The 27,536-nt window shown below is 36.9% G+C and overlaps 1 protein-coding gene across 3 annotated transcripts in view; it reads left to right on the top strand.

Moving 5' to 3' along the window:
- HOOK3 (hook microtubule tethering protein 3) overlaps positions 1 to 27,536 on the top strand; it is a 107,056-nt gene that overhangs the window by 32,029 nt on the left and 47,491 nt on the right. For all 3 annotated transcript variants that reach the window (XR_009349645.1, XM_059156056.1, XM_059156057.1), the window contains exons 6-10: positions 4,557 to 4,624; positions 12,481 to 12,543; positions 14,997 to 15,080; positions 21,189 to 21,352; positions 27,147 to 27,287. Coding sequence is in view for 2 of the 3 variants with exons in the window: in XM_059156056.1 (XP_059012039.1) it covers positions 4,557 to 4,624; positions 12,481 to 12,543; positions 14,997 to 15,080; positions 21,189 to 21,352; positions 27,147 to 27,287 (520 nt within the window). In the remaining variant the exon portion in view is untranslated. The remainder of the gene's footprint in view (positions 1 to 4,556; positions 4,625 to 12,480; positions 12,544 to 14,996; positions 15,081 to 21,188; positions 21,353 to 27,146; positions 27,288 to 27,536) is intronic.

Genomic DNA, 27,536 nt, shown 5'->3' with positions numbered 1-27,536 from the left:
CAATAATATCTTCATAAGGCCATCCTCAAACAATGCCATTTTCTTTTTCTCCCTGCAAAGTAGGCTCCACACCCAACATGGGGCTCCAGCTCATGACTCTGAGAGTTCAGGAGTTGTCCACTGTACCAAATGAGCCAGCCAGGTGCTCCAAACAATGCCATTTTCTGTAATTTTTCTGGTACTTTGTTTCCAAGCGGAAGAGTTTTGCAATTTAGATTAAACTTGATTGTGATGCTATTCTTTCCCTTTAAGCAAGACTACATAATTCTTTGGATTATTTTTAACTACACTGAATGTGATGAAATTTACTGTTAATTGGACAAGGTCCAGCTAAATTAACATCAGTAATAATGAGAAGGTTAAACTGGATCAAATCAGCTCTGGGCACTTAAAATTGGGTACTTTAAATTACAAGTATGAGGGATTTATATCACAGAATTTACTGAACTCATGCATTATGCCAGGGATAGGAACACAGTGCCAGACAGAACAGACACCGCACCTGCCCATGTGGAACTGTTAGGCGAGTGGAGGGGAGGGCAGTAAGCAATGCCACACACAGCTGTGTGATCCCAGTGGTGATGAGTGCTGTGAAGGTAAAGGGTAATGGGGGAGCCGGTCCAGGCATGGGCCAGGGAAGTTATTTAAGCAAAATTGGAGAGAAGGATAGACTAAGAGTAGTCTGAAGAGTAGGAACTGAATGTCAGAAAGACTTAGGTTACCTTTGAGAGGTTGAAAAAAAACCACAAATCTAATTAGAAAACAGTGAGGAAGGGAAGAAGGGTGATGAAACAGAAGGGGACTATTCTAAATAATGATGAAATAGTATTTTACTATTATACTAGACTATGACCTTCATAGGAGACAGATTTTTTTTTTTAAGCCCAAAGATTTTTTACTTATTCCTTTTACCTAACCCCTGGTGATGTAAAATAGATTTTTATTTGACTTGTCTATACATTTTAAGTGTTCTTGTGACAAGTTTAATAATGGTCAACGTTGTTTTCTTGAAGCTATGACTAGTATTTGGTCTGTGATCTGAGTTTTTTCTAACAATGTATTTCTCTTTGTCCCCATTCTTTTTAGATTTTTAGCATGCATGCTCTTAAAGTAGGTTTTAGTTTGCTTATTCAGTTCAACTCAAGAATTAAAATAGAGAATTTTCTACACTTGTGCATTTTGTATATTACTAAAATATCTAAACGTTTTTTGTCAAAGATTAGAAGATTCATATAAATAAGATTTAAAACACATTAAATCTCTAAGTAAATGCTTTGATTTTAAAGGGGGTATGAAAATTTATTTAATAAAGTTCGCTGAATTCAAATAATGACCTCTTATATGTTTATTCTGTTAAGAGAGTCATCACCTCTTAGAAGCAAAGAGCTGTTAAGAGTTGGCTAATTGGATTTACCACAGGGTAGAACTAGGAGAACACAAGGATGTTTCCTATATCTGTAGTCCTGTGGAAAAGCAGACAATCGAGCTTCTCACACAGACTAAGTTTCTCCTGTAACACCTAGGTTCGGTTTCTCCCCTGAAATTGTTTATAAATGATGAAAACTTTGAATGGGATTTTTAACATCATATTTATCCAGAGGGCATTCTGTTTTCAGAAACAAAGTTGAGAGCTAAGAATCAAAGTAAATTAATTCCTGAGTTCAGTATTACTTGTTACTGCACATTTCTGATGTATAATGTGAGGCTTACTAAAGATCTTTCATTTGCTACCTGACTGACATTGGACTAGGCACTCAGCCTGTTTCCTCAGCTACAGAATGAGGATGCAAAACCTGGTGGTCATGAGGAATGAATGAAATTGTGTATGCGTATTTGCTTTGTAATCCGTAAAGCACTATACAAATAAAAAAGGCCTTATGTGTAGATGAGTTTTCAGTTACTCGAGGTAAGGAGTGATTGCTCAGAACATTGACCTAGGATACTTTTATCTTGGCCATCTGACTTCTCAAATTGGGGAAAATAAATGATGCTAAAATTGAAAAAGCAAAGATAAGTAGTAGAAAACACACTGAATTACTGAATGTCTCTCTTCTGCCCAGTGCTCTACTAGGTACTAATAGAACAAAAAATACTTTTTACACATTAGGAAAACTAAGTATTCTATAACTTGCCCAGGATTTCTGGTTTGTGAAAAGCTAGGCAAGGACAACAACTGATGTCTCTCCATGTTTAAACATCATATTCTTTATACTAATCTGCTATAAATTCTGGCCCTAAAAGCTAAGTTTTCAGGATAATTTGCTGACCTAACATACCTCATTATCCAGCCTCATAGATCTGTACCCAATAATCGTATATACTTGTATTTTGGACACTAAAGATTTGTAAGGTTTTTGTTGTTTTTTTTTTGTTTTGTTTTGTGTTTTGGGTTTTGTTTTGTTTTGTTTTTTTGCTTTTCACAGATTGTACATTAACATAGTTCTCGTTGTCATTTTACCATGTAGCATTTTACGGTGTTCGCGGGGAAGGGCCTTGACGTGGCAACACCGCTTCTTAACTAACGCTTCCCCTCTCACACCTGACTAACTTCCTAACCTCCCTGTTCCCGCTGTTATTTTCTTCACTTCCAGTCAGTTGTCATTAAATTTTCCTTCCCCGTTATCAGTGCCACTGCTTTTTCTTTTCTATGTTCACAGTCTTTTATTTCAAGAGCTGTTTAGTCATCCTAGCTGTACCATTTTCTCCAGCGTCTTGTGATTTTTTTGTTTCATACCTCTGAGCAGAATATCAAAAAGTACTCCTTTTTATTCCAAGATTTACAGGATGCTCCTTGTTAACAAAACAAAAAAAACTGAGGGACGCTTGGGTGGCTCAGTAGGTTAAGCATCTGCCTTCGGCAGATCATGATTCCAGGGCCCTGGGATCAAGTCCCACATCGGGCTCCTTGCTCAGCAGGGAGCCTGTTTCTCCCTCAGCCTGCTCTGCCTGTTCTGCCTGTAGCTCTCCATGCTTCTGCTTTCTCTCTGACAAATAAATAAATAAAATCGTTAACAACAACAACAACAACAAAAATTGAGCTCAGAATAAAGGATTTTTTTTTCCAAATTGTTGTTCTTGAACATTCTTACTGTTATTCTAAGAAATGCCTGTGATTTAAGGGTGTTGTGTATATTTGTATGTCACCACACATTTGATTGGGTAGAAGTATCCTTAGAACAACACTTGCTTAAAAATATGTTTTTTTTTTTTTTTTTTTTTTTTTTTTTTTTAAGATTTTATTTTTTTTATTTATTTGACAGAGAGAGATCACAAGTAGGCATAGAGGCAGGCAGAGAGAGAGAGAGGAGGAAGCAGGCTCCCTGCTGAGCAGAGAGCCCGATGCGGGACTCGATCCCAGGACCCTGAGATCATAACCTGAGCCGAAAGCAGCGGCTTAACCCACTGAGCCACCCAGGCGCCCAAAAATATGTTTTTGATTAACAAAAAGCTTTGGCATTAACAACCAGAATGTCAGAATTTAGTAGTGCTGCCAGAACACTTTCGTTTTTTTAAATGAGATCCATCACGCAAAGCATTATACAGCTTGACATTCCAAATAGATGACTCTTTTACCAAAAGATCACTTTAACAGTTTCACAGTGAGACTCCGTCATGTAATACTTGAAGTGCTGAGACAAGCTTCTAGTATATGTGTGGAGAGGTTTTTTTGGATGTATGGGAAGAGAGGCAGGTTGAGGCTAAAATTCCCTAATTACTTTACTCTTCTAAATGTTACTTATTAAAACATATTTACCATACTTGTTAGAACCCAGATGGCCTGTTGATTTTTGTTTTGTTTAATGCCACTTTTTCCATTCATTGCTGGATTTGCAAACAAGGAAAATTACTTCTAGTGCTTATTCATAAGACAAGAAGCTATCTTTTTCTACTGACAGCTAAGAGATCCTTCTCTTTTTGGTAGTGGTGAGAGTAGAGTGAGCAAGATTGATGAAGATGGTACTTTAGCTTATTAGTGATGTGTGTATTTTAAAGTCCAGGGTAATGCAGTATTCATTTAATTATGATGTCACTTTCTATCTTCATTTTAATTCTTTGTCCTAAGCAGCTCTCAAGTTTATTAAGATTATTCTTTAATAGAAAGTATTAAGGTAGGAATTTCACATGATGCAATGCTTTGATGTCACACAAGAATAAAGCACAGACATCAGAGTTTTTTTTAACCTGTAACAAAGTATATATATGTAGCAGAGACAGATAATTTTTAAATTTTAGGAATAGTAATAAGGAATTCTTCCCATTCTGGCTTTAGGCTTTGCTGTTTCATCATCTAATATCCCTAGGAAGCTATATTCCTGTGACCTTTAGCTGTAGCCTCAACTTTGTAATGGTGATGGTGGTGGTGGTGGGCTTATCTTAACGAAACCGAAGTACTGTGATTTGCAGCCTTTACTTACCTGTGGTGCATATAACATGAAGAATTCCTAGGAAGAATGAAAATACAGAAAACTACTTAAAAGAATTCATGAAGTGTGAGACTTTACTCCTTGAGTACCTTTAACTTGAACAGTGACATTCCAGATTGTTCTTATTTTCAGAGTACATCCAAGCCATTATGATGATGGAGGAATCTGTTCAACATGTTGTCATGACAGCCATTCAAGAGGTATGTTGGAGCTTTATGCTTACTGTTCGTGAGAAATTAAAGGAGCAAACTGGAATAGTAGATGTGGAAATTTTAAAAAGATTCTCCTCATTTTTTGAGAATTTTTTTCTTTGCACTTATGATATACTGTGCCTCATTTTTATTTTAAAAAAATCATACATTTAAATTTCTCATTTGTATTTAAATCTTACACATTTGTCTTGTAGGTATAGGTATTCAGTAACTACTCCTAACTTTTAAAAATGCCCCAATGAACTACAAATAGTAGACTAATTTCTAAAGCCATTGTAAATACATATCTTAAACTAGCAGTCTACCTCACGCTTAATTATTGGTTTCTCGTTTGGCAGAAGGTGGGTCTTCAACTCCAACCATACCCAAAGCTACTGTAGGGGAGGAAAAATACCTTTTTCTTCTACCCATCCAAGTTTTCAGCTGAGATCTCTGTATCAAAGGAGAGATTAAAAAGAATACATATGTATTTGAGTTTTACATGACATAGAGACCTTCTTAAGGAAATTAAAATGAAGAAAGTATTTGTTTTTTATTTATTTTTTTCAAAGAAGTGTTTAAACTTGAGGGTTTTAGGGCTGAGTTTGATGAAGAATGGAGAATCATGGAAAAATGTGACAGGGTATACAAGGGTTTGAGCTAAGGATGGTAACCTGGGGGAAACAGCAATTCCTGTTGATTCAAGATTCTTTGAAAATCCCTCTATCTTTGGAGATAAGGATGCTTCTTTCCTTTGCTTTGAGAAAATAGGGAAGACACCTCTTACATGAGGATTTTATGACCTGCTTCAGGAGAAGGTAGAAAAATCTATCCTGTACCTGCTCTTTCTCAAATTCGTTCAGCTTGAAGTATTCACTGTGCCAAGGTGCCATACTTTGGGGTAGCGTGTTGTGAGCTCCATCAAAAGTGAGACATAAAACTATAAAAGTAAAAATAAAATGTAAGTTAATAACCAGTTGATTTCCAGATGTGAGAATGTTTTTAATCATGAAGGCAATGGAATAAACCCTTAGGGGTACTAGAGAAAAGTATAGGACTTGAACATGCAACTGACAAAAAAATACAACAGACAGCATGAAAAATGCTAAATGTCCGTTAAGTAAAGTTGTATTTTTAAAGAAATCTACCATCTGACTATAAATCCAGGAGTTCCCACCACCTCCCCCCAGGGTTCTGACTCACAGAACTCAGGAATGATGACAGTATTATTATAGCAAGTGAATACAAACCAGAACCAAATCCCCCCACCCCAAAAATGCATATAGTGAGGTTTACGAAGTCCCAAATGCAAAGTTTCTATTGTTCCCTCTCTGTGGAATCAAGATCTATCACACTCCCAGCACATTACTGTGTGACAGTTCCAAGGTACTGCCAACTGGAGAGGCCCACCTGAGTTTTCATGTTTCCAAGTTTTTATTGGGGTTTCATTATGTAGGTGTGATTGATTCTATCAGTGACCATGGAGTTGAAGGCAGTTTCCAGCACTCCTCCCCACAAAAGTCAGACTGATTATGAAGTGGCTCAAAGACACAGTCCTCTGATACATGACTGGTTTTTCTGGCATGGCCAGCCCCCAATTTGATCATCCAGTTTTTTAGCTTTAACTACCTAGGACCCACAAATAACAAAGTTACTCTTATCAGGAAGGAAATACCAGAGATTGAGGGGCTGCTTGCCAGTAACAGGACAAAAGGCCAGCCAAATTCCTTACTACAGGACCTTTCAAAAAAGCAAAGCTTTTGTTTTATTCATTTATTTTTTTCAAGATTTTATTTATTTATTTGACAGAGACACAGCAAGAGAGGGAACACAAGCAGGGGGAGTAGGAGAGGGAAAAGCAGGTTTCCCACGGAGCAGGGAACCCGATGTGAGCTCTATCCCAGGACCCTGGGATTGTGACCTGAGCCAAAGACAGATGCTTAACGACTAAGCCACTCAGGCACCCCCAAAAAACAAAGCTTTTAAAAGACGATCAGTTTAGCTGTCAGTTCTGATGATAGGAAGATCGAACTGGTACATCTTTTTAAAAATATTATACTCTTGTATTATATGAGATATTAGGTCGTGAGTGTTAAAATATCAAAATGATGATCTCTCAAGCAAGATAGAAGTTATTTTGCTCTTAAGTCATCTTGGATTTTGCTCTGTAGTCATCAGGGACACAGCTTTCTTATTTCCTTAAGACATGCTTCCGACTTAGTGGTTCAGCTGTGGCTTCTCAGGTTCCAGCTATCACATTCCATTTCCAGCCATCAGGAAGGACTGAGGGAAGAGTTATCCACTTCCTCTAAATAAACTCAGCAGTTCTCACCCGTGTTAGCCAGATATTATTCATGGAGCTACACAGATAGTCACAAAACCAGCCAAAACCTGAGGAGTCTGTTACTCCAAAAATAAGAAAAAGAATAAAGGGCCACTAACAGTTCTGCCTAACTGTAATTGATCCTATAATTCTGTTTTTAGGAATTTATCCTAAGGAGATCTGAAATACAGAGATATAGTAATAGCAGATATTATGTCAAACCTACTATGTGCTAGATAGTGCTAGTACTTAATAAATGCATTGTGTCTATTAACTCATTTAAAATTCACAATTATAATTAATGCTATTGAAATGTAGACTTAAAATTAGTAAATTGGCAAATTTTTTAATTTTATTTTTATTTTATTTATATTATTTACTTTATTTTTTAAAACATTTTATTTATTTATATGACAGAGATCACAAGTAGGCAGAGAGGCAGGCAGAGAGCTGGGGGAAGCAGGCTCCCCGCTGAGCAGAGAGCCCAATGTGGGGCTTGATCCCAGGACCCTGGGATCATGACCTGAGCCGAAGGCAGAGGCTTTAACCAACTGAGCCACTCAGGCACCCTAATTTTATCAAAAAATTTTAAAATGAAAAATTTAATATTTTGAGGTATACACTGTTATTGTCCCCAGTTTATTAAAGGGGAAACTGAAGCATAGACAGTGTGAGTAACCTCAAGTTCACACAAGAAGTAGCAGCAGAGTTAGAACTTAGATATAAGCAGTCTGAGTTCAGAGCCCAGCCCACGCCTAGAACCATTATGCTGTAGTGCCTCAAGATTTTTTTCACATTATTTTCTAGTACGGAAACAGAAATAGCCTAACCACCTAAATTATAGTAGAATAATATATTGACATATTATTAGGTAGCGTTAAAGTGAATTTCTGAAAAATATATAAAAATATGGGTAAGGCTTATTAGGGAAACAGGGCACATGAGCAATAAAATCCCATTTCTGTTTAAAATAGAAATTAAGATGAGTGAAAAATGACAAAATGTTAACCATCTCCAAATGGTTGGATATTTCGTGCTCTTTTCTGTATTTGCCAATTTTTCTATAATTATAGGTTTGTATTATAGGAATATTTTTAAAATTAAAATATGTCGGGGCACCTGGGTGGCTCAGTGGGTTAAGCCTCTGCCTTCGGCTCAGGTCATGATCTCAGGGTTCTGGGATTGAGCCCCACATCCGGCTCTCTGCTCACCACGGAGCCTGCTTCCCACTCTCTCTCTGCCTGCCTCTCTGCCTACTTGTGATCTCTCTCTGTCAAATAAATTTTTAAAATCTTAAAAAAAAAAAACAGTTATAAAATTGCTAAAAATAAAAAAATAAAATGTCACCAAATGACTATTAATTCTATGAATCTAGCCCAAGGAATTATTTAGACATTCAGACCAAGATTGAACACAACAGTGTTTATCAAACTATCTTACATAATGTTTTAAAGTTTATCTAAGTTAATCTCTACTAGACCCAGTGTGGGGCTTGAACTCACTACCCCAAGATCAAGAATCACATGCTCTTCCGAATGAGCCACCTAAGCACCTCCAAACTATTTTATTTTAATAGAAATATGACAACAGTGTGCACCCATTGGGAAGCAAGTGTTTAAATTAGGCTACCTCGATTTCATGGAAGTATAGTTGATAGTAATTTGTTTAAAAAAATTTTTTTAAGATCTTATTTATTTGAGGGACGCCTGGGTGGCTCATTGGTTGGGCAGCTGCCTTCGGCTCAGGTCATGATCCCAGCACCCTGGGATCGAGTCCCACATCGGGCTCCTTGCTCAGCAGGGAGCCTGCTTCTCCCTCTGCCTCTGCCTGCCTCTCTGTCTGCCTGTGCTCACTCTCTCTCCCTCTATCTCGGACAAGTAAATAAATAAAATCTTAAAAAAAAAAAAAAAAAAAAGATCTTATTTATTTGAGACAGAGTCAAGGCAGGGAGGGGCAGAAGGAGAGGGAGAAGCAGACTCCTTGATGAGCTGGGAGGCCAGTGTGGGCTCGATCCCAGGACACTGGGGTCATGACCTGAGCTAAAGGCAGAGGCCTTAACCCACTGAGTCACCCAGGTACCCCAAGAAGGTGGCATCTTGACTGAGCATGGAATGAGATGAGGTAAGGAAAGGGCAAAAATTGTGGTAAAGTCCAGGAGGCAAGAGAAAGCAAGACTTATCTGGAATGTTGGTTACCCAAAGCGACCATGGTGAGGTATAGCAAGTGCTTAGAAATGAAACAAGAGATCTAAAGTCATTAGAATATTGAGCAGTTTCCTTTGGGAATTGGGATTTTGGAAATCAGTGAATAGATTTTAAGGAGAAAATATATTCAAGTCTTTATTTAAGAAAATGTATATGATGAGAAGAATGGTTTGGAGTTAAACAGGGCTAGAAAAAGGGAGAGCACTTAAGAGACCTTAGTAATTAATACTTAATTACCAAGAGTGAATGATAGAAGCCTGAACAAGGTTATGGCAGTCAGGGTGGAGACAGGTGCACAGATTTGGAAAATTAAAGGAGCTTGAATCCATAGGATTGGTAACTGATGGGACCAAGGGGAAGAAGGTGGGGGGGGGAGTAGCTGGATAGAATAATGGAAGTAATAAGGGCTTCTTTAAAGTGGTAGTTTTTTTTTTTTTTTTAAGGGTATATTCTATTTATATTTCTTTATTCAGGTACTACTGACATTTATTTACTTACTGTGATAAAATATGCATAACAAATACTTGCCATTAGTGACATTTAGTGTGTTCATAATGTTGTGCAAACATGGTGACTATTTTGTTCCACCTTTTTCCATCACCACAAAAGGAAATCCTTTACGTCCACTACATAGGCTGTTCTCATTTCCTCCTCTCTCCAGCCTATGTCAGCCGGAAGTCTGCTTTCTGTCTGTATGAATTTCCATATTCTGGATATTTCATATAAATGGAATCATATGATATGTGGCCTTTTGTGTCTGTCTTTGTTCATTTAGCATGATACTTTCAAGGTCATTTTGTAGCACGTATTAATACTTGCTCCTTTTTATGGCTGAAAAATCCATTGTATGGATGTGCAGCATTTTGTTTATTCTTAAGTTGAGGGACATTTGGGGTTGTTCCTACCTTTTGGCTATTGTGAATAATGCTGTGAATGTTAATATAAGCGTTTTGGTTTTCTTTTAAACATCCACTATTAATTTAATTCTTCTGGGCATATTGAAATTGAGTTTCTTGGTCATATGGTAATTATGTTTAACTTTTTTGAGAAAGCACCAACTTGTTTTCCACACATCCTGCAGCATTTTACATTCCTACCAGCAGTGTACTAGGATTCTGTTTTTTCCACCTCTTTGTGAATGTCCTTTCTTTTTTTTTAAAGATCTTGTCTTAAAACAAAATTGAAAAAGGAAAGTGTGGTCATGAACGTTGCCAATTTTGTAAATTAAGACATGGGACATTCCTTTAAAAAAAAAAAAAAAAAAAAAAAAAAAAAAAAAAAAAAAAAAGACATGGGACATTCTTATTAGGAGACAAGGTTTTCTGATGAAGAGTGCAGAGATTTGAGAAATAAGAAAGGTTTAGAATCATCTATAAAAGGAATAAAGAGACTGCTGACAGTGGAAGCATAATTGTACTTTAGAAGCAACTTTAAAGGCCCAGTTGAAAATTAGAAACTATGTATTTATAGTGTTTTCTGATTTAAATTTTTGTTTGTTTGGTTTTATACTCTCAGTACTTAATAGTCTGGTTTATGGCCAGAAGAGATAGGTAGGTAGAATAATATTATACTGAGATTTTGCCAGGAAGAAAGACTTGAAGATAAGAAAATTGAGATATTGACAAAGGTCATCAACGGAATAGACTGAAAAATCTGAACTAGAAAGTAGAAGGTAATTGGTTAAACAAATGGTGAACCATGGAACCTAAAGCAGGGGAGGGAAGTTCCCAAAAATAAGATGATATTGTTAACAGAAGAAGGAGGGGTAAATGTGAGCAGGCAAAAACAATAATGTTTAGTATAAAGTCTCAGCAGAGTAAGGAAAAAAGTGAATATCAGAATGATGGAGTCTCACTAGAAGCCCAGGAGAAAGGAGGGAGGTGTAGGGCTTGGAAACCTCCGATTTAGGAGCACATAAATTAAACGTAATTGAATGAGAGACCAGGATTGAGAAAAGGTTGTATTCAGAGTGTAGGACACTTGGGTTTTTATTCAGAGTTGTTGCTATATTATCATGAGGACTTAGCTATAACAGTGGGAAAAGGAAAAAGACAAACACTTCTGGTCCTTCTATTACTGGTCTCTGATTAGATAGGGCATCTCTGAATCTGGCACAGCTGGTTATCATACTCTAATAATGCTTGTCTTACTCACCTGACCTATTTGTGCTACACCCTTGGATGGTAGCTTCTTAAATATTTCAGAATTATAAAGGTGATTGTTCTGGATGGTAGAATAATGATTTTCCTTTTTATATTTTTATGAATTGTATATTCTTTACAGTGGGACTATTTTTTGTTGGAAGAAGTCTCAAAAATCTTATGATTAATATTGTCATGAGGAAAGCATAAACACTGAAGCCCGTGTTTTTTACTCTTCCTGAGATTTTTTTTTTTTTTTTCCTAATTATGCTGAGGGACTTTGTACTCTTCTCATCCCATTAATATAGAGCAGTGATTCTCAAACTTCAGTATGTATTAGAGTCACCCAGAGGACTTTATGTTGCTGAGCCCTAGCAGCTCCCCTTCCCTCCCCAGTTTCTAAGTCAGTAGATCTGGGCTGGGACCCAGTAATTTGCATTTCTGAAGAGTTTCCAGGCAACACTGATGGTTTGAGAACTTCACTTTGAGAACCACTGAGGAGAAAAAAAGTACAGCTGAACATAACAATTTTCTGATCTCTCAAAGAGTGTTACTAAAGGCTGATATTACAAGATCTCTCTCAACAGTGCATCCCCACATTTCTAATTGTCCCCCTTTCTTTTGTCCCTCAACATAAGAAGGAAAGAGTAGAAAATTGGGACCATTTGAGTCTGCCCCTGACATTTGTCACAATCAGAAATTTAGCCCCTTCACTCCCAAGCCCTCACATGTTATATGGCTCCTCTCTCTGCAACACCAGGGTGAGAGAGGCTAAGAAATAGAGGGGTGTGGGTGTGTTTGTGTGTGTGAGGTAAACATCAGCCAGGTCATTTTGGCTAATACTGATATTGCCCATATTTATATTTTAGATAGAGTTACATCAGTGTTGCTGTTTTTTTACCGAGAAGTCAGTTTTTAAATACTTAGCTGCTTTTTTAACCTAAAGATTTGTCTTAATTCTTATGACTGCCCTTACAGTAAAAATGAGCACCAAAATTTAGACCTGTAATTTTAAATGGAGGCATTATCCTGGGATAAAAAAGATTTTAGACTGAAAATCTATAGGAAAATGTTCCTCTTACATTTGTGTCTTCATTTTAATTTTTATAATCCCAGGTGTTCATGTTGTTATCTAAGTGTATTTTATATGATGTCATTTTTGCCTTATAGTTACAATCATTTAAATCTTAATTTCAGCTGATGAGTAAGGAATCACCTGTCTCTGCTGGAAACGATGCCTATGTTGACCTTGATCGCCAGGTATGCATTGTTTATCCATGTAGCGATTGAAAAGAATAAATTCAGATACTAATGAAAAGAATGTTTCAGTTGAATTTGCTTATAGAATATGTTGGTTTAACTATTTGTTTTTTCCATAAGTTCAACACTTAAGCTGTTTTACTAGTAGATATTATGCATTTGTAATTAAATTTATAATTTTTTTTATTTTTATTTTTTTAAGATTTTATTTATTTATTTGACAGAGAGAAATCACAAGTAGGCAGAGAGGCAGGCAGAGAGAGAGAGAGAGGAGGAAGCAGGCTCCCTGCTGAGCAGAGAGCCCGATGCGGGACTCGATCCCAGGACCCTGAGATCATGACCCGAGCCGAAGGCAGCGGCCTAACCACTGAGCCACCCAGGCGCCCCTAAATTTATAATTTATAATTAAAATATTGTATGATCCACTTTAAAATAAATTTAAGTCATCGTAATTCATGTTTTCTAGTCATGATTTTTTTCTTCCCATTGGTGATATCTTTTTATGCCACATTTAGCACAATAGATGCATTCTTGGCAAGTGGCATGAGTTTTAATCTTATGATTTACTTATAATACAAAATACCTTTTATTTCACATGAGTCTTCCATGGCAGATGTCTCCTACACCCTTCCATCTTTGTGAGGGAATAGTCAGTAGATATTTATTTATTTATTTATTTTCATCTCTTTTCTTTTCTTTTTTAATTTAATTTTATTTTTTTATTATATTTTTTCAATTTTTTATTTTTTATAAACATATATTTTTATCCTCAGGGGTACAGGCCTGTGAATCACCAGGTTTACACACTTCACAGCACTCACCAAAGCACATACCCTCTCCAATGTCCATAATCCCAAAGTCAGTAGATATTTAAATGCACCAAGGAACCTACTGTATTCTTAAAGGAATTCTGCCTGCAGTATATTCTTGCAATTTTAGCCAAAAAGTTATTTTGTAATTTTAATTACTGCTTTGCAATAAAACACTGCAACTTACATTGTCAGTTTCTGTATTCCATCTGTCCTGGGACATCTTTTCCAAAGTGTAAACAGAAATCTTCGTGTGATCTCTCATTTCTTACCATTGGTTTCTAAATGTTTTGTAGGAAGATCTTTGGTCATGATACAATTATTTTTTTAAGATTTTATTTATTTTTTCGAAGATCACAAGTAGGCAGAGAAGCAGGCAGAGAGAGAGGAAGAAGCAGGCTCCCCGCTGAGCAGAGAGCCCGATGAGGGGCTTGATTCCAGGATTCTGGGACCATGACCTGAGCTAAAGGCAGAGGCTTTATCCCATGGTCATGATATAATTTTGATATAATTTTTTTTTCTTTTAAAGATTTTTATTTATTTATTTGACAGACAGAGATCACAAGTAGGTAGAGAGGCAGGCAGAGAGAGAGAGGAGGAAGCAGGCTCCCTGCTGAGCAGAGAGCCCGATGCAGGACTCGATCCCAGGACCCTGAGATCATGACCTGAGCTGAAGGCAGAGGCTTAACCCACTGAGCCACCCAGGCGCCCCAAATGAAAACCCTTTTTTTTTTTTTTTTTAAGATTTTATTTATTTGTCAGACAGATCACAAGAAGGCAGAGAGGAAGGCAGAGAGGAAGGCAGAGAGAGAGGAGGAAGCAGGCTCCCTGCTGAGCAGAGAGCCCGATGTGGGGCTCGATCCCAGGACCCTGAGATCATGACCTGAGCCGAAGGCAGAGGCTTTAACCCACTGAGCCACCCAGGTGCCCCCTCAATCATGATATAATTTTAACTCGAGTTATAATTTGCTTCTCTTACTTTGTGATGTTAGATTTTAAAGTTGTTGCCTTTTATGGATTTTTTTTTTTAATCTATGTTACACCGGTGTGGTCACATGAATGGAAAAGCTAATATAATTTTTAATCACTTTTTAAAAATTAATCAATTTTAATTAATTTGTTCTTGCTTTGCTAACCTAGGGTTTATGGGCCACAACTCAGAAATGTTTGGTTTGTGTTGAGAATCAGAATAATAAAAATATTTTTTAAAACTTTGTTACACAAATTAACATAAAGGTGTAATATGCTTGAAGATTTTGTGTTGAAATACCTCTGGCTATATATTTCAACAATTGAAACCCCCATCCTCTAGCACATAAATATTTTATCAAGGGAAAAATTTTCGGTTATTACAGAATTAACATTACCAAGAATCATGTAGCCCAGACAGGAAGAAAACTTGTGTAAGAAAACTTGATAAGAGGAAAGAACCAGATTCAGTACAGAAAAGACAAGACTTAACGACTAGAAGATATTCAAAGTTAGAAATGGCTGTTTTTGACTCTTGGCAAGAGTTCTCAATTTTTCCCAGCCCCTCAGAAAGAAATGAGAGGAAAGTGTTCTAATTCTTTGTTATGCCTATGTAATTATTAATTGTTTCTATTCATATTGAAATGTTTGTTGCATCTTTTTGTTTATAACTAGTTGAAGAAAACTACAGAGGAACTAAATGAAGCTTTGTCAGCAAAAGAAGAAATTGCTCAAAGGTGCCATGAGTTGGATATGCAGGTTAGAGATGTTTTCTGTGTGTTACCTGTTTGAAATGTACCACTATAAGCAACACCAAAGGTGCTGTGTATTACCATACAGTATTGTTGGGTTACCATGCAACCCTAATTAAGGAAAAAAAGGGGGAAAAACAGATTTGTGGTTAAAGATAGTAGACTCATCAAATATATTAATTTTCTTTACTTCCGGCAGCCCCATTAAATTTAGAAGAAATGAATGAATAGTATAACAAGAAAAGAAAGGGGGGCTATCTGCGCTAGCTTTAGGGAGGGGTGGGGGAGATTTTTTTTTTAAAGCGCTCATTTGTAGTGTTTGCCACTATCCATAGTAGATACTCATAATATACAGAAAGGCCAACTTTTTGTAGATAAGCCCTAATGTGAAGTTCATGAACCCTTGCTTTGACTACTTCATTAAGGAAAGTCTGCATTACAAAAGAGAAAAGGAGGAAGATAAACAGGAAGATAGTCCTAAAGGAAGTGGAGAAATTTGGGATGGTAGCAGAGATTAATATTTTTAGATCTATTTAATACTCTCAGTGAAATTAGTAAAGATACTCCATCTGGGACATGATGCTAAAATCAGAAAACAAACACTTAAGTAAATTAAAAATAGAATTGTTAAAGTGAAAAACTTAACAGGATAGTTAAAGTGTATAGTAAATCTCTCACAATTAAGAGTAAAAAATTATTTATGATTTACCTCAAAATTAGAGAGATCAGGGCATGGGCAAAAAGGTACAAATACATAATTGTGTGTGTATTTTTTTTTTTTTAAGATTTTATTTATTTACTTGACAGAGATCAGAAGCAGGCAGAAAGGCAGGCAGAGACAGAGGAGGAAGCAGGCTCCCTGCTGAGCAGAGAGCCTGATGTGGGGCTCTATCCCAGGACTCTGAGATCATAACCTGAGCCGAAGGCAGCGGCTTAACCCACTGAGCCACCCAGGCGCCCAATTGGCCATGTTTTGATACTTGTTAAAGCTGGGTTATGACTATACAGAGTTCATAATATTTTATAATAGAAGAATTTTACGTTGAAAGGCAGAGGTATTGGTCATCGCTTTGGATGCACATAGGAGGAAGTATAATCAGAGCACACTTGCTGGGTCATTCAGTAAATGATATTTATCTAGTCACAGTGTAAGTGCCATTAATTGCTTTTCCAAAATTTTAAAACATAACTCTACACAAATGCTAAGATTAATAATAATAATAAATAAGAGATGATGGTTTTTATGACTAGAATATAATCATTATCTTTGATAAACTTTGGCAAACTACAGCCCTATGATACACTTAGCTCTGCAGAAAACAGTAGTGACCCACTTGATAATGTGATCTCTAAAGTAATAATACAGGGACGCCTGGGTGGCTCATTGGTTGGGCAGCTGCCTTCGGATCAGATCCCAGCACCCTGGGATCGAGTCCCACATCGGGCTCCTTGCTCAGCAGGGAGCCTGCTTCTCCCTCTGCCTCTGCCTGCCTCTCTGTCTGCCTGTGCTCACTCGCTCTCTCTCCCTCTATCTCTGACAAGTAAATAAATAAAATCTTAAAAAAAAAATAAAATAAAATAAAAGCTCTACTCATAATGGAACGGAAAGTGTCATTTCCCTATAAAAAAATAAAATAAAAAATAAAGTAATAATACAAACCCATTTCAACATTTAGAATTGTCCTATAGAGAAATGTTATTGCCAACGTAAAGGCAAAGTGACAGCAGTAGACAAGGACAGAAGACATGAAGGAAAGATAGGGTCACTAATGTTCTTGCCAAAAGGGAGTCAGGAACCACTTCTGTTGGCACAACACCCATTACATGGCTGGTTCCTTCTGGACATCCAGTCGCAGCTCAAAATCACCTGACTTATTTGTCATAAAATACTTACTGGACACTGAGATGTGCCCAGGATGAAATTAGGCCTCCTGGGAGGCCTTCCGTGATCATGTAGTCCCTGCTGCATACAATAGGCACACAGTGAACATCTGAGTGAGTGAATGAATGGGTAGGGGATTGAGTGAAAAGAGTAAGTACTTGTTTAAGATTGCAGAGATGAGGGGCGCCTAGGTGACTCAGTGGGTTAAGCCTCTGCCTTCAGCTCAGGTCGTGATCTTAGGGTCCTGGGATCAAGTCCCGCATCAGACTCTCTGTTAGGGAGGGAGGCTGCTTCCTCCTTTCTCTCTGCCTGCTTCTCAGCCTACTTGTGATCTCTCTCTGTCAAATAAATAAAATCTAAAAAAAAAAAAATGGTTGCAGAGATGACCAGAGAGGGAAACAAGAATAGTGATATTATTATATTTGTGGAAAGGAAGGATGACACAAGTAACTATAGTTTAACCTGTCAAAGGAGTCACTAGATAATGTCTAAGATTCGTAAATCGAGAAATTGTGGTGTAAAACATTTAGAGATATAAAATAACAGCCAAAAACAGTAAAGTTTGGAATAGTTAAAATTAATTGTCTCTTGGAAGTAGAAAAACTCAACAGAAAACTGACTAGTAAGCCCCTTTTTCTTGTCTGGTTTTTTTTTTTTCTTAAATCATGTTTGTGTATTAATTTTTCAGTACAAGCATATCTCAGAGTTATTGTGGGTTTGGACTGCTGAAGGGAATGTTGTGTCTGGTTTGATCTCTATCCAGACCACTAAAACTTTCTCTGTGTCAGCAGTAAGGCTGTGTGTCTTTATCATTTGCACGTTCACTGGAATAGCTTTAGATTTTTCATTTCCTTCACGAACTTTTCCTTTGCATTCATAATTTGGCTAAACTGATACAAAGAGCCTGTCTCAGCTTTCAGCTGTCTTAGCTTTCAGCCTGTCTCAGCTTTCAACATGCCTTCCTCACTAAGCTTAATCATTTCTAGCTTTTGATTTAAAATGAGAGATGTATGACTTTTTACTTGAATACTTAACAGTGCATTGTAGGATTATTAATTGGCCTAATTTCAGTGTTATTGTGTCTCAGGTTATAGAGAGGCCAGTGGGGAAAGAAACAGCTGGTTGGTGAAGCAGTGAGAACATACTCCAAAGTTATCAGTTAAATTCACCATCTTATATGGGGATGTTTTAAGTTTAAAATATTGCAAGAGTTATCAGAATGTAACAGACAGGAAGTGAGCAAATGCTATTGGAAAAATGGTGCCTGTAGACTTGGTTGTCACAAACCTTCAGTTTGTAAAAATTGCAGTACTGAGATGTGCAGTAAAATGAGGTATGCCTGTGGTCTCCTTTTTCTGTGTGTGTGAAAAAGACTTCTGCTAATTATATAGACATACCTCTTTTTTGAAAAAAGGATTAAAGAGCAGAAATGAAATGGGCCAGTGGGGGCGCCTGGGTGGCTCAGTGGGTTAAGCTCCTGCCTTTGGCTCAGGTCATGATCTCGGGGACCTGGGATCGAGTCCCACACCGGGCTCTCTGCTCGGCAGGGAGCCTGCTTCCTCCTCTCTCTCTCTGCCTGCCTCTCTGCCTACTTGTGATGTCTCTCTGTCACATAAATAAATAAAAAATCTTTAAAAAAAAAAAAAAAAAGAAAAAGAAAAGCTCTGTTGTTAAAAAAAATTAAAAGAAAGAAAAAGAAATGGTCCAGTGGCACGGGGTGGAGCCACTGCTGTCTTCTGAGAAAAGACCCATGCATTTATGGAAATCTGACAAATTATAGAGCTGGCATTTTAGCTTCTTTTATTCAACAAACATTACTAAGTACCCACAGAAGAGAGTGTGTGAAGTGGAAATCAGTCTGGAGAGGCCTTATAAGCTTTTATAATGATTTTAACTTTGAGTAAATGGGAATCCAGTAGAACATTTGAGCAAAGTAGTCATGTGGTCTGCATTTTGTTTTGATGGACTATGGGGCTGCTGTATGGAGAACAGACTAAAAGGAGGCAAGGGCCAAATTTATTAGACTAATTAAGAAGTCATTGCAGTGGGGCGCCTGGGTGACTCAGTGGGTTAAGCCGCTGCCTTTGGCTCAGGTCATGATCTCGGGGTCCTGGGATCGAGTCCCGCATTGGGCTCTGTGCTCAGCGGGGAGCCTGCTTCCTCCTCTCTCTCTCTCTCTCTCTCTCTGCCTGCCTCTCTGTCTACTTGTGATCTCTCTCTGTCAAATAAATAAATAAAATCTCTAAAAAAAAAAAAAAGAAGAAGAAGTCATTGCAGTCATTGCAATCCAGGCAAAAAAAAAAAAATTATGTTGGATTAGATTGGAATTTTGGCTGGTAAGTGGTAAAAATGTGTGTGAAAAGTGGTATTTGCTGACAGATTGGTGTGGATATGAGATTAAAGATGTTAAGGCTTATGACTGAGCAACCGGAAGGATAGAGTTAACTTTTCACCGAAATGGGAGAAACTGGAAGAACTGGGGAGTGAGGAATAATTAATTGGACAGTTTAAGTTTGAGATGCCTTTTAGACATTCACATGGAAATGGTACCCAGTTTAGGGTTCCAGTTGAGAAATAGAAATGGGTGAATTGTCACTGAAGTTGTCACTGTGTGAGCCATTACTGCATGTAGAGAAGAAAGTTGTAGGGCACTCTAATGGCAGAGAAATTGAGAGTAATTGACTAAGGAGAAAGAGAAGCCTGGTAGGTTGGGTCCAGAAAGCCCAAGAGTAAGGTGTCCTGGCAGCCAAGTGAAGAAACTGTTTCAGGGAGGAGAAGGTAATGGGTTGTGGCATATGTTGATTGTTTGCAGTGACGTGGAAGTGTCCATGGTGATCCTGATGAGCAGTTGTGTGGAATGGTAGGGTAGTAGCCCAACCAGAACAAGTTCAGGGGAAAGTAGGGGGTGGCAAGTAAGAATTAGAAATGGCAGGTGGCTTTTGTTCTTACAGCTTTATTGAGCTGTAATTAAAACATAAACTGTTCATATTTAAAATGTACAATTTTCATGCGTGTTGATTTATGTGTGAATGTGTAAAAACATTACCACAATTAATATAATGAACCCATCACCCTCAAAAGTTTCTCATGACTTTGTATTCCCCCTCCAGTCCCTAGCTCTGCCTTGTCACTATAGATTAGTTCATATCTTCTAGAATTGCGTATAAAAAGAATCATATATTATTTATACTTACTTTTCATCTGAGTTCATTATTTTTGACAGTATCAAGAGTTAATTCTTCTTTTTAATTGCCAAATAGTGTTCTATTATGAATATATTAGAACTTTTCCATTCATCTGTTGATGAACATTTGTGTTATTTCTCGTTTTTCTCTATCACAAGCAAAACTGCTGTTAACATTCTTTTTTTTTTTTTAAGATTTTATTTATTTATATGACAGAGAAATCACAAGTAGACGGAGAGGCAGGCAGAGAGAGAGAGGGAAGCAGCTTCCCTGCTGAGCAGAGAGCCCGATGCGGGACTCAATCCCAGGACCCTGAGATCATGACCTGAGCCGAAGGCAGCGGCTTAACCCACTGAGCCATCCAGGCGCCCCTGCTGTTAACATTCTTTATAAGTCTTTGTATGGGCCCCGTGCTTTTATTTCTCCTGAGTTAGTAAATACTGACTGGGTCATGTGGTAGTTGCATGTTTAATTTTTTTTTTTTTTTTTTTTGTAATGCAATGCTGTTTTCCAAAGTGCCTGAAACATTTTACATTCTCACCAGAGATGTATGAGACTTCCATTTGTTCTACATCTTCAGAGGCACCTGGGTGGCTCAATCCGTTAAGCATCTGACTCTTGATCCCAGCTCAGGGCATGATCTCAGGATCATGAGTTCAAGCCCTATGTTGGGCTCCATGTGGAGCCTACTTCAAAAAAGTTCTACATCTTTTCCAACACTTGGTATAGCAATATTTTTTATTTGAGCCATTCCGGTAGGAGTGTATGAGTATAACATTGTGGTTTAAATTTGCAATTCCTTAATGATTAATCATGAGTATCCTTTTGTGTGCTTAGTTGCCATTTACATATCTTATCTTTTCAGATATAAAGAATGAATTCCTGCTTACTCTTACAGTATTGCTCTTCCTGTGCAATATTCCAGAGTAATGTTACAGTTGTAAGGGAAAGTTGATTAAAACAGGCTTTCTAATGGTAATTCACAAGTGATTATGCTGATCATAGTGTAATTAGAAGAAATAATTGCTGTCTTCCTATATACTAACAGGTTGCAGCATTGCAAGAGGAGAAAAGTAGTCTCTTGGCAGAGAATCAGGTATTAATGGAAAGACTTAATCAGTCTGATTCTATAGAAGATCCTAACAGTCCTGCAGGAAGAAGGCATCTGCAGCTCCAAACTCAGCTGGAACAACTCCAGGAAGAAACATTCAGGTAAAAGACCTCACTAAAGTCTTATTTTTAAGATTTGGTTAACTATCTTTTAATGTTAAAAAATGTAGGGTTAGGGTTTTCGGATAGCTGCAGACCAAGGAGGATGTGAAATAAACAACTTCCCCCAAATCTTACCACATGACACACAATAACTTCACATCTAGGAAAAATTCTATCAAAGCTACACCCTTGGAGGCACCAGGGTGGCACAGTCGGTTTAGTGTCCAGTTCTTGGTTCCAGCTCAAGTCATGATCTCAGGGTCGTGAGATCGAGCCCCATGTTAAGCGCTGCACTGGGCATAGAGTCTGCTTGGGATTCCCTCTCTCCCTTTCCCTCTGCCCCCACTCCCTGCCTCAAATAAATAAATAAATCTTTAAAAAAAAAAAATGCTCATTATTACCTGAATACAGAATGCCTCAACTGAAATATAACTGTGAAGAAAACACACATGAGCCATACATCCCACACACTGTCCCACCCCATCCTACTAGGTGCTTTGAGGCAAGTAAAGGCAGACTGAAAAAAAAATTAGAGGAAGACAGAAAAACACTAGTGAAGGGGCCTAAGGGTGAGTTGGAGAGATTAGAAGATTAAATTCACTGAACTACTTTTAAAATAAAAGAAGATTGGATTAGAAACTGCCAGGGGGAAAATACCATAATTAAGCACATCATCTTAAAGGACCAGACTCCATAAAAACATAGAGGCACTGAATTTAAAGAGATTGGTGCCCTTTGCAGACACTTGGTTTAAAGAGACACAATATAAATGCCAGGTGCCTGGTTTATAGAGTCAGACTTACTTAAAAGGCAACCTGATTTAAAGGGACAGTCTTCTAAACACATCTTGGAGAGGAAAAGAGCAAAAGGAAGGAAGAATGACCATTTGGCAGTTGGATGGTGAAAGGGAAAAGAAGAAAAGGAAAAATTTGGTGTGCTGCCAGACAAAACAGAACCACAAAGTTGAAGGACTTAGCAGTAAGAAATAGAATATTTTGTATTCACAGGAAAAGAATAAAAATGATTCTTAAGTCTTCTCTAAAACTTCAGAAATAGTCCACCCCCTATGATCTACATCAGCAATTCAAGATTTGGTCTAAGGACCTCTTCAGGTTCCCTGAGACCCTTTGAGAGAGTCTTCCAGACCTCTCTTTTCTAACTACATATCTGTGCGATGGTGGATTTCCTTCATATAGTTCAGCCAGAAAGTCATCACTACAGATGAATATAGAAATATAGCTCTGACAATCCAGCTGTCTTTTTTTTTTTTTTTCAGCCATCTTCTGTTAAACTGGATTATTTGAATCATAAAAGTATAAAATATTACCACTCTTCTCACTTTTTGATTTAGAATATAGTTATTTTTCATAAACTGTGTTGTCTATAATAATATAGTGGATATATTACTGATATTTTCAATGTATTTAAATGTTTGTTTTAATTTTTCAATATGATAAATAAACATCAATATGGTAAAACTTACATAAACAAAAGTTCTTTGCAATTTCTGTAATTTTAAGAATGCAAAGGAAGCCCAAAAGTTTTGAGTACCCTTCATCTGCATCTTGACTTTTTTTTTTTTTTTTAAGATTTTATTTTTATTTATTTTTGAGAGAGAGAGAGCGCGCATGCACAAGCTGGGGAAAGGGGCAGAGGGAGAAGCAGACTCCCTGCTGAGCAGGGAGCCCAACGTTGGACTCGATCCCAGGACCCTGGGATCGTGACCTGAGCTGAAGGCAGACACTTAACCGACTGAGTCACCCAGGTGCCCTGCATCTTGATTTTCTAAGACAGAATCAGAAGATAATAAAATTTAAGTATGACTGTACCTTTTCGTTTCTTTTTTTCCCCACCCTTTTGTTTCTAAATTGTGGCTAGGTTTTTAAAGTATGGTTTGGGGAAGTGGTATTTAGAAATATCCTGTCCTTCATTGTAAAGGAAATAGCGTCTAAAGCTTTTATCATTGCAGTACATACTGCAATTTATATTTTGAAGCACTTAAACAATTCAGATACTGTATCAGTACTACATATTTGTGTATCTCAGTATGTATTAATTTTTTTTGAGAGAGAGAAAGAGAGAGCTCTTGTATAAGTGGGACAGAGAGGGAGAGAGTGTGGAGCCCAATAGGAGTCTGGATCTCATGACCTTGGGATCATGACCTGAGCTGAAATCAACAGTCAAGTTACTTAACCGAAAGAGCCACTCAGGCACTCCTCAGTGTTTATTATTCTTTGTAGTCAGATATAATGCTTCTGGCTGATCTTTATTATGACCTTTAATTTCTTTCCCTTTTTTTTTTTTTTTTTTTTTTTAATTTTTTTTTTTAAAGATTTTATTTATTTATTTATTCATTTGACAGACAGAGATCACAAGTAGGCAGAGAGAGAGAGAGGAGGAAGCAGGCTCTCCGTGGAGCAGACAGCCCGATGCGGGGCTCGATCCCAGGACCCTGGGATCACGACCTGAGCCGAAGGCAGAGGCTTCAACCCACTGAGCCACCCAGGCGCCCCTCTTTCCCTTTTTTTGAACGTTGGTAGCTTTTTAAGATTTAAGTCTCCTAGTTCTTTTTTTTTTTTTTTTTTTTTTTTTTTAAGATTTTATTTATTCACTTGTCAGAAAGAGAGAGAAAGAAAGCACACAAGCAGGCAGAGGCAGGCAGAGGCGGAAAGAGAGGCAGGCTCCCTGCTGAGCAAGGAGCCCGATGCGGGACTCCATCCCACAACCCTGGGATCATGACCTGAGCCGAAGGCAGCGGCTTAACCCACTGAGCCACCCAGGCTTCCCGTAGTCTCATAGTTTATTTTTAATTACAAAAGGGACAATATACCTTTTAATTGGTGAGATCTGGCAGTTACCATTTTAACCAAATCATCAAATTTAGCACCACCCACATTGTACCCAGTGCTATGTAGTATTTGTGCCAAATATTTAACCTGAATGTAATCACAAAGAAATAATCCGAATAAGGAATATCCTTAAAGATGACTAAGACTACTCGAAAAAGTCAAAGTTATAAAAAACAAAAGAAGAGAAAGACAAAGGGATAATACTATTAAAGATAATCTGAAAATTATCATTGGATCCTGGATTAGGGTGGGGAGAGGGAACTATAAGACATTTTTACAGCAGTTAGTGAAATTTAAATATGGACAACCTATTAGATAATATTATTAAATTAACATTAGTTGTCTTAGATACAAAGATGGTATTATGATGTATGAAAGATTGTCCTTCTTTATTAGAAGGGTCATGACCTCTGCAGCTTCCTTTTGAATAGTTCTCTAAAAAATGTATGTGCATTTGTTTTCTAAGCAAATGAGAGAAAGTACGTGAAACAAAATGTTAATAGTAGGTGAATCTGGCAAAGGATATGCAGATTTTCATTGATCTGCCTTTCCAATTGTCATAGATTTCAGTTACTTAAAAATAAAGAGTTGGGGAGGGTTTTCCAGACAGTGGTAACAGCTGGCGCATTAAGCCTTTGCTTCCATTTTTTCCTCCCTTACATCAGCATCAGCAAAAATAATTTTAAGAAAAGAAAAATCCTAACATCAAAAAAAGGGAGTACTGACATCTCATTTATGAATTTTTAAAAAATAATCCTAACTAAAACAATAGCAAATTCAATACAGTACTATATTAAAATAAACTTTATCCCAGAAGTGTTAACCTGTCGAATATTGTTAAGTCTATTACAATAACTATTACAATAACTATTAAATTTATTATTTTAGTTCCTTCAATCCATAAGTTAAAGGACAAAGAATAGTATAAAATAAGCTTAGTGTATGAAATTCTCAGTAAAGTTAAGAACAAGATGAGGATGAGTATTAATCTAATATTTGAATTTTTCTTAGACATTCTATAAATCCTGGCTTTGCCACTTAGTATTTCTGTAACCTTGGGCATGCCTCCATTTCATCCACTATAAAATGGTCTTAATAATTACCTACCTTCGGGGCACCTGGGTGGCCCAGTGGGTTAAAGCTTCTTCCTTCGGCTCAGGTCATGATCCCAGGGTCCTGGGGTAGAGCCCTGCATCAGCCTTTCGGCTTAGCAGGGAGCCTGCTTCCTCATCTCTTGTCTCTCTCTGTGTGCCTCTCTGCCTACTTGTGATCTCTGTCTGTCAAATAAATAAATAAATCTTTAAAAAATAATTACCTACCTTGTAGAAATTTTTAGTATTAAATGAGTTAACATATGTAAAGTGCTGAGAATATTGCCTGGCACATACAATTTTAGTTATTACTTTTCTAGAAAATGAAACGGAAATGACATAAAAATTTTGGAAAGACCAAAAACAAATGATCATTAAATGTAATCATTAAAATCATTAAAAGTAATAGGCTCATCCACCTAGAAAATGTTAAGTGAATCAACTGAAAAGTTCTCAGAACCAGTAAACAGTTAATGGGAGAGGGTAACTATAAGACATTTGTATAGGTCATAAGGTTTTCTATCAATAACTGGTTATCATCAGGAAAAATTTGGCATTTATAAATACAAAAGTATTCAAAGAATAAATTCAAAAGAAATATGAAGGACTTATATGATGGAAACTTCTGTTATACATAGAAATTATTTAAATATATGGAGAGAGATAACATGTTAACATGTTTTGTTTGTTTACATGTTTTTAATGAAAGATTGTAAGAATGCCATTTTCTCTTAAATTATTAATTTTAACTCGATTCCAATTTAAATTTTATTTTCACCTGGACGTATTGATGACCAAGAGGTTCCCAGAACATTTACACACAAAGTATAATAAAGGAGTACTTTCCATGTCCAATGTTGAAATATTTATTTCTCTACTAATTTTAAAAGCTTGGTACTGGTGCAGCAAAATACAGACAAACTAGTAATACAAGCAAAGATCCAGAAACCAACCCAAGTGTATATAAAAATGTGTAATCAAGGCAGCATTTTTTTAAATTAATAGGTAAAGGTTAAATTATTTGTTAAATGATTTTGGGGTCATGGGTAGATATTTTGGCAGGAAAAGTTAGATTTCTACATTATATCATATAATGAATTCAAGGGGAAATGAGAATTTCATGTTAAAAATGAAAGTATATAAATCCTAATGGAAAATATAGAATAAAGGAAAAAATCTTGAATCATACACTTTAAAGTGGAAACCATAAAGTATAAAATTAATCAGTAGAATTACGTAAAACTTACGTATTTCTGTTAACATTAAGGATTATAAAATTTCTGTTAACATTAAGGATTATATAAATTAAATTGAAAGTAAATAATCAAAAATAAATATTTGTGACAAGACAGTCTTGTAAATCAAAAGAAGGCTTTATGTTAAGCAAAATAAAGTAAGAAGTAGGTATAGTATTATCCATATTTAGAGGGAAAAGAGCTATGAATAGCAACCGGCCTGGAGGATGCACTCAAAAATGTTAACAGTATGATCTATTTAGATCAATACATGATTTTTATCTTCTTTGCTTTTCTATATTTTGTAAACTTTCAACAAGAAACCTATGTTAATTTCATAGTAAAAAAATAAAGCTTTAAATGAATTACGTGTGCTGTCTTTTGAAAAATATTTCTTGACCTCCAATTTTTTGAATAGAGGAGTGGTGATCAGTTGTAAGTTTCCGCAAGCCTTGGACCAGTGGAATCTGTTTTCAGGACGGTTAAAACTTAGAGAGAGAGTTTATGGTCACAGGAGATTCAAGAGTTTTTTCTTGTGTTTTTATTTCCTTTTATCGTTCAAAGGAGAATTGCTAGACAATAAATAGTACTTTCTTGGTCTATTTTGTTTTGGTTACAGACTAGAAGCAGCCAAAGATGATTATCGTATACGCTGTGAAGAGTTAGAAAAGGAAATCTCTGAACTTCGGCAACAGAATGATGAACTGACCACTTTGGCAGATGAAGCTCAGTCTCTAAAAGATGAAATAGATGTTCTTAGGTAAACAGTCTTCCCATCTTGTTACAATCTCAGGCCTGTCGTCACCCAGAACACCTCTACCAATGATGTGACGAACTCTAGGATCTCTGAACACAGCATGGTGTTTAAGAGAACTTAACCCTTCTGGACTACCTGAGTTCAGATTCCAGTGCTACCATTCATTTAATCTCTATGTAACCCTTTTCTCATCTGTAAAATGGAGGTGATGCACATACCCACCTCAGATTGATACGCAGAACGGAATTGATA

This window comes from Mustela lutreola, chromosome 18 (genome assembly GCF_030435805.1).
Source record: "Mustela lutreola isolate mMusLut2 chromosome 18, mMusLut2.pri, whole genome shotgun sequence".
Classification (NCBI taxonomy): domain Eukaryota; kingdom Metazoa; phylum Chordata; class Mammalia; order Carnivora; family Mustelidae; genus Mustela; species Mustela lutreola.
Note: the sequence above shows the minus strand (reverse complement) of the source record. Positions and strands in the feature narration are given on the sequence as shown.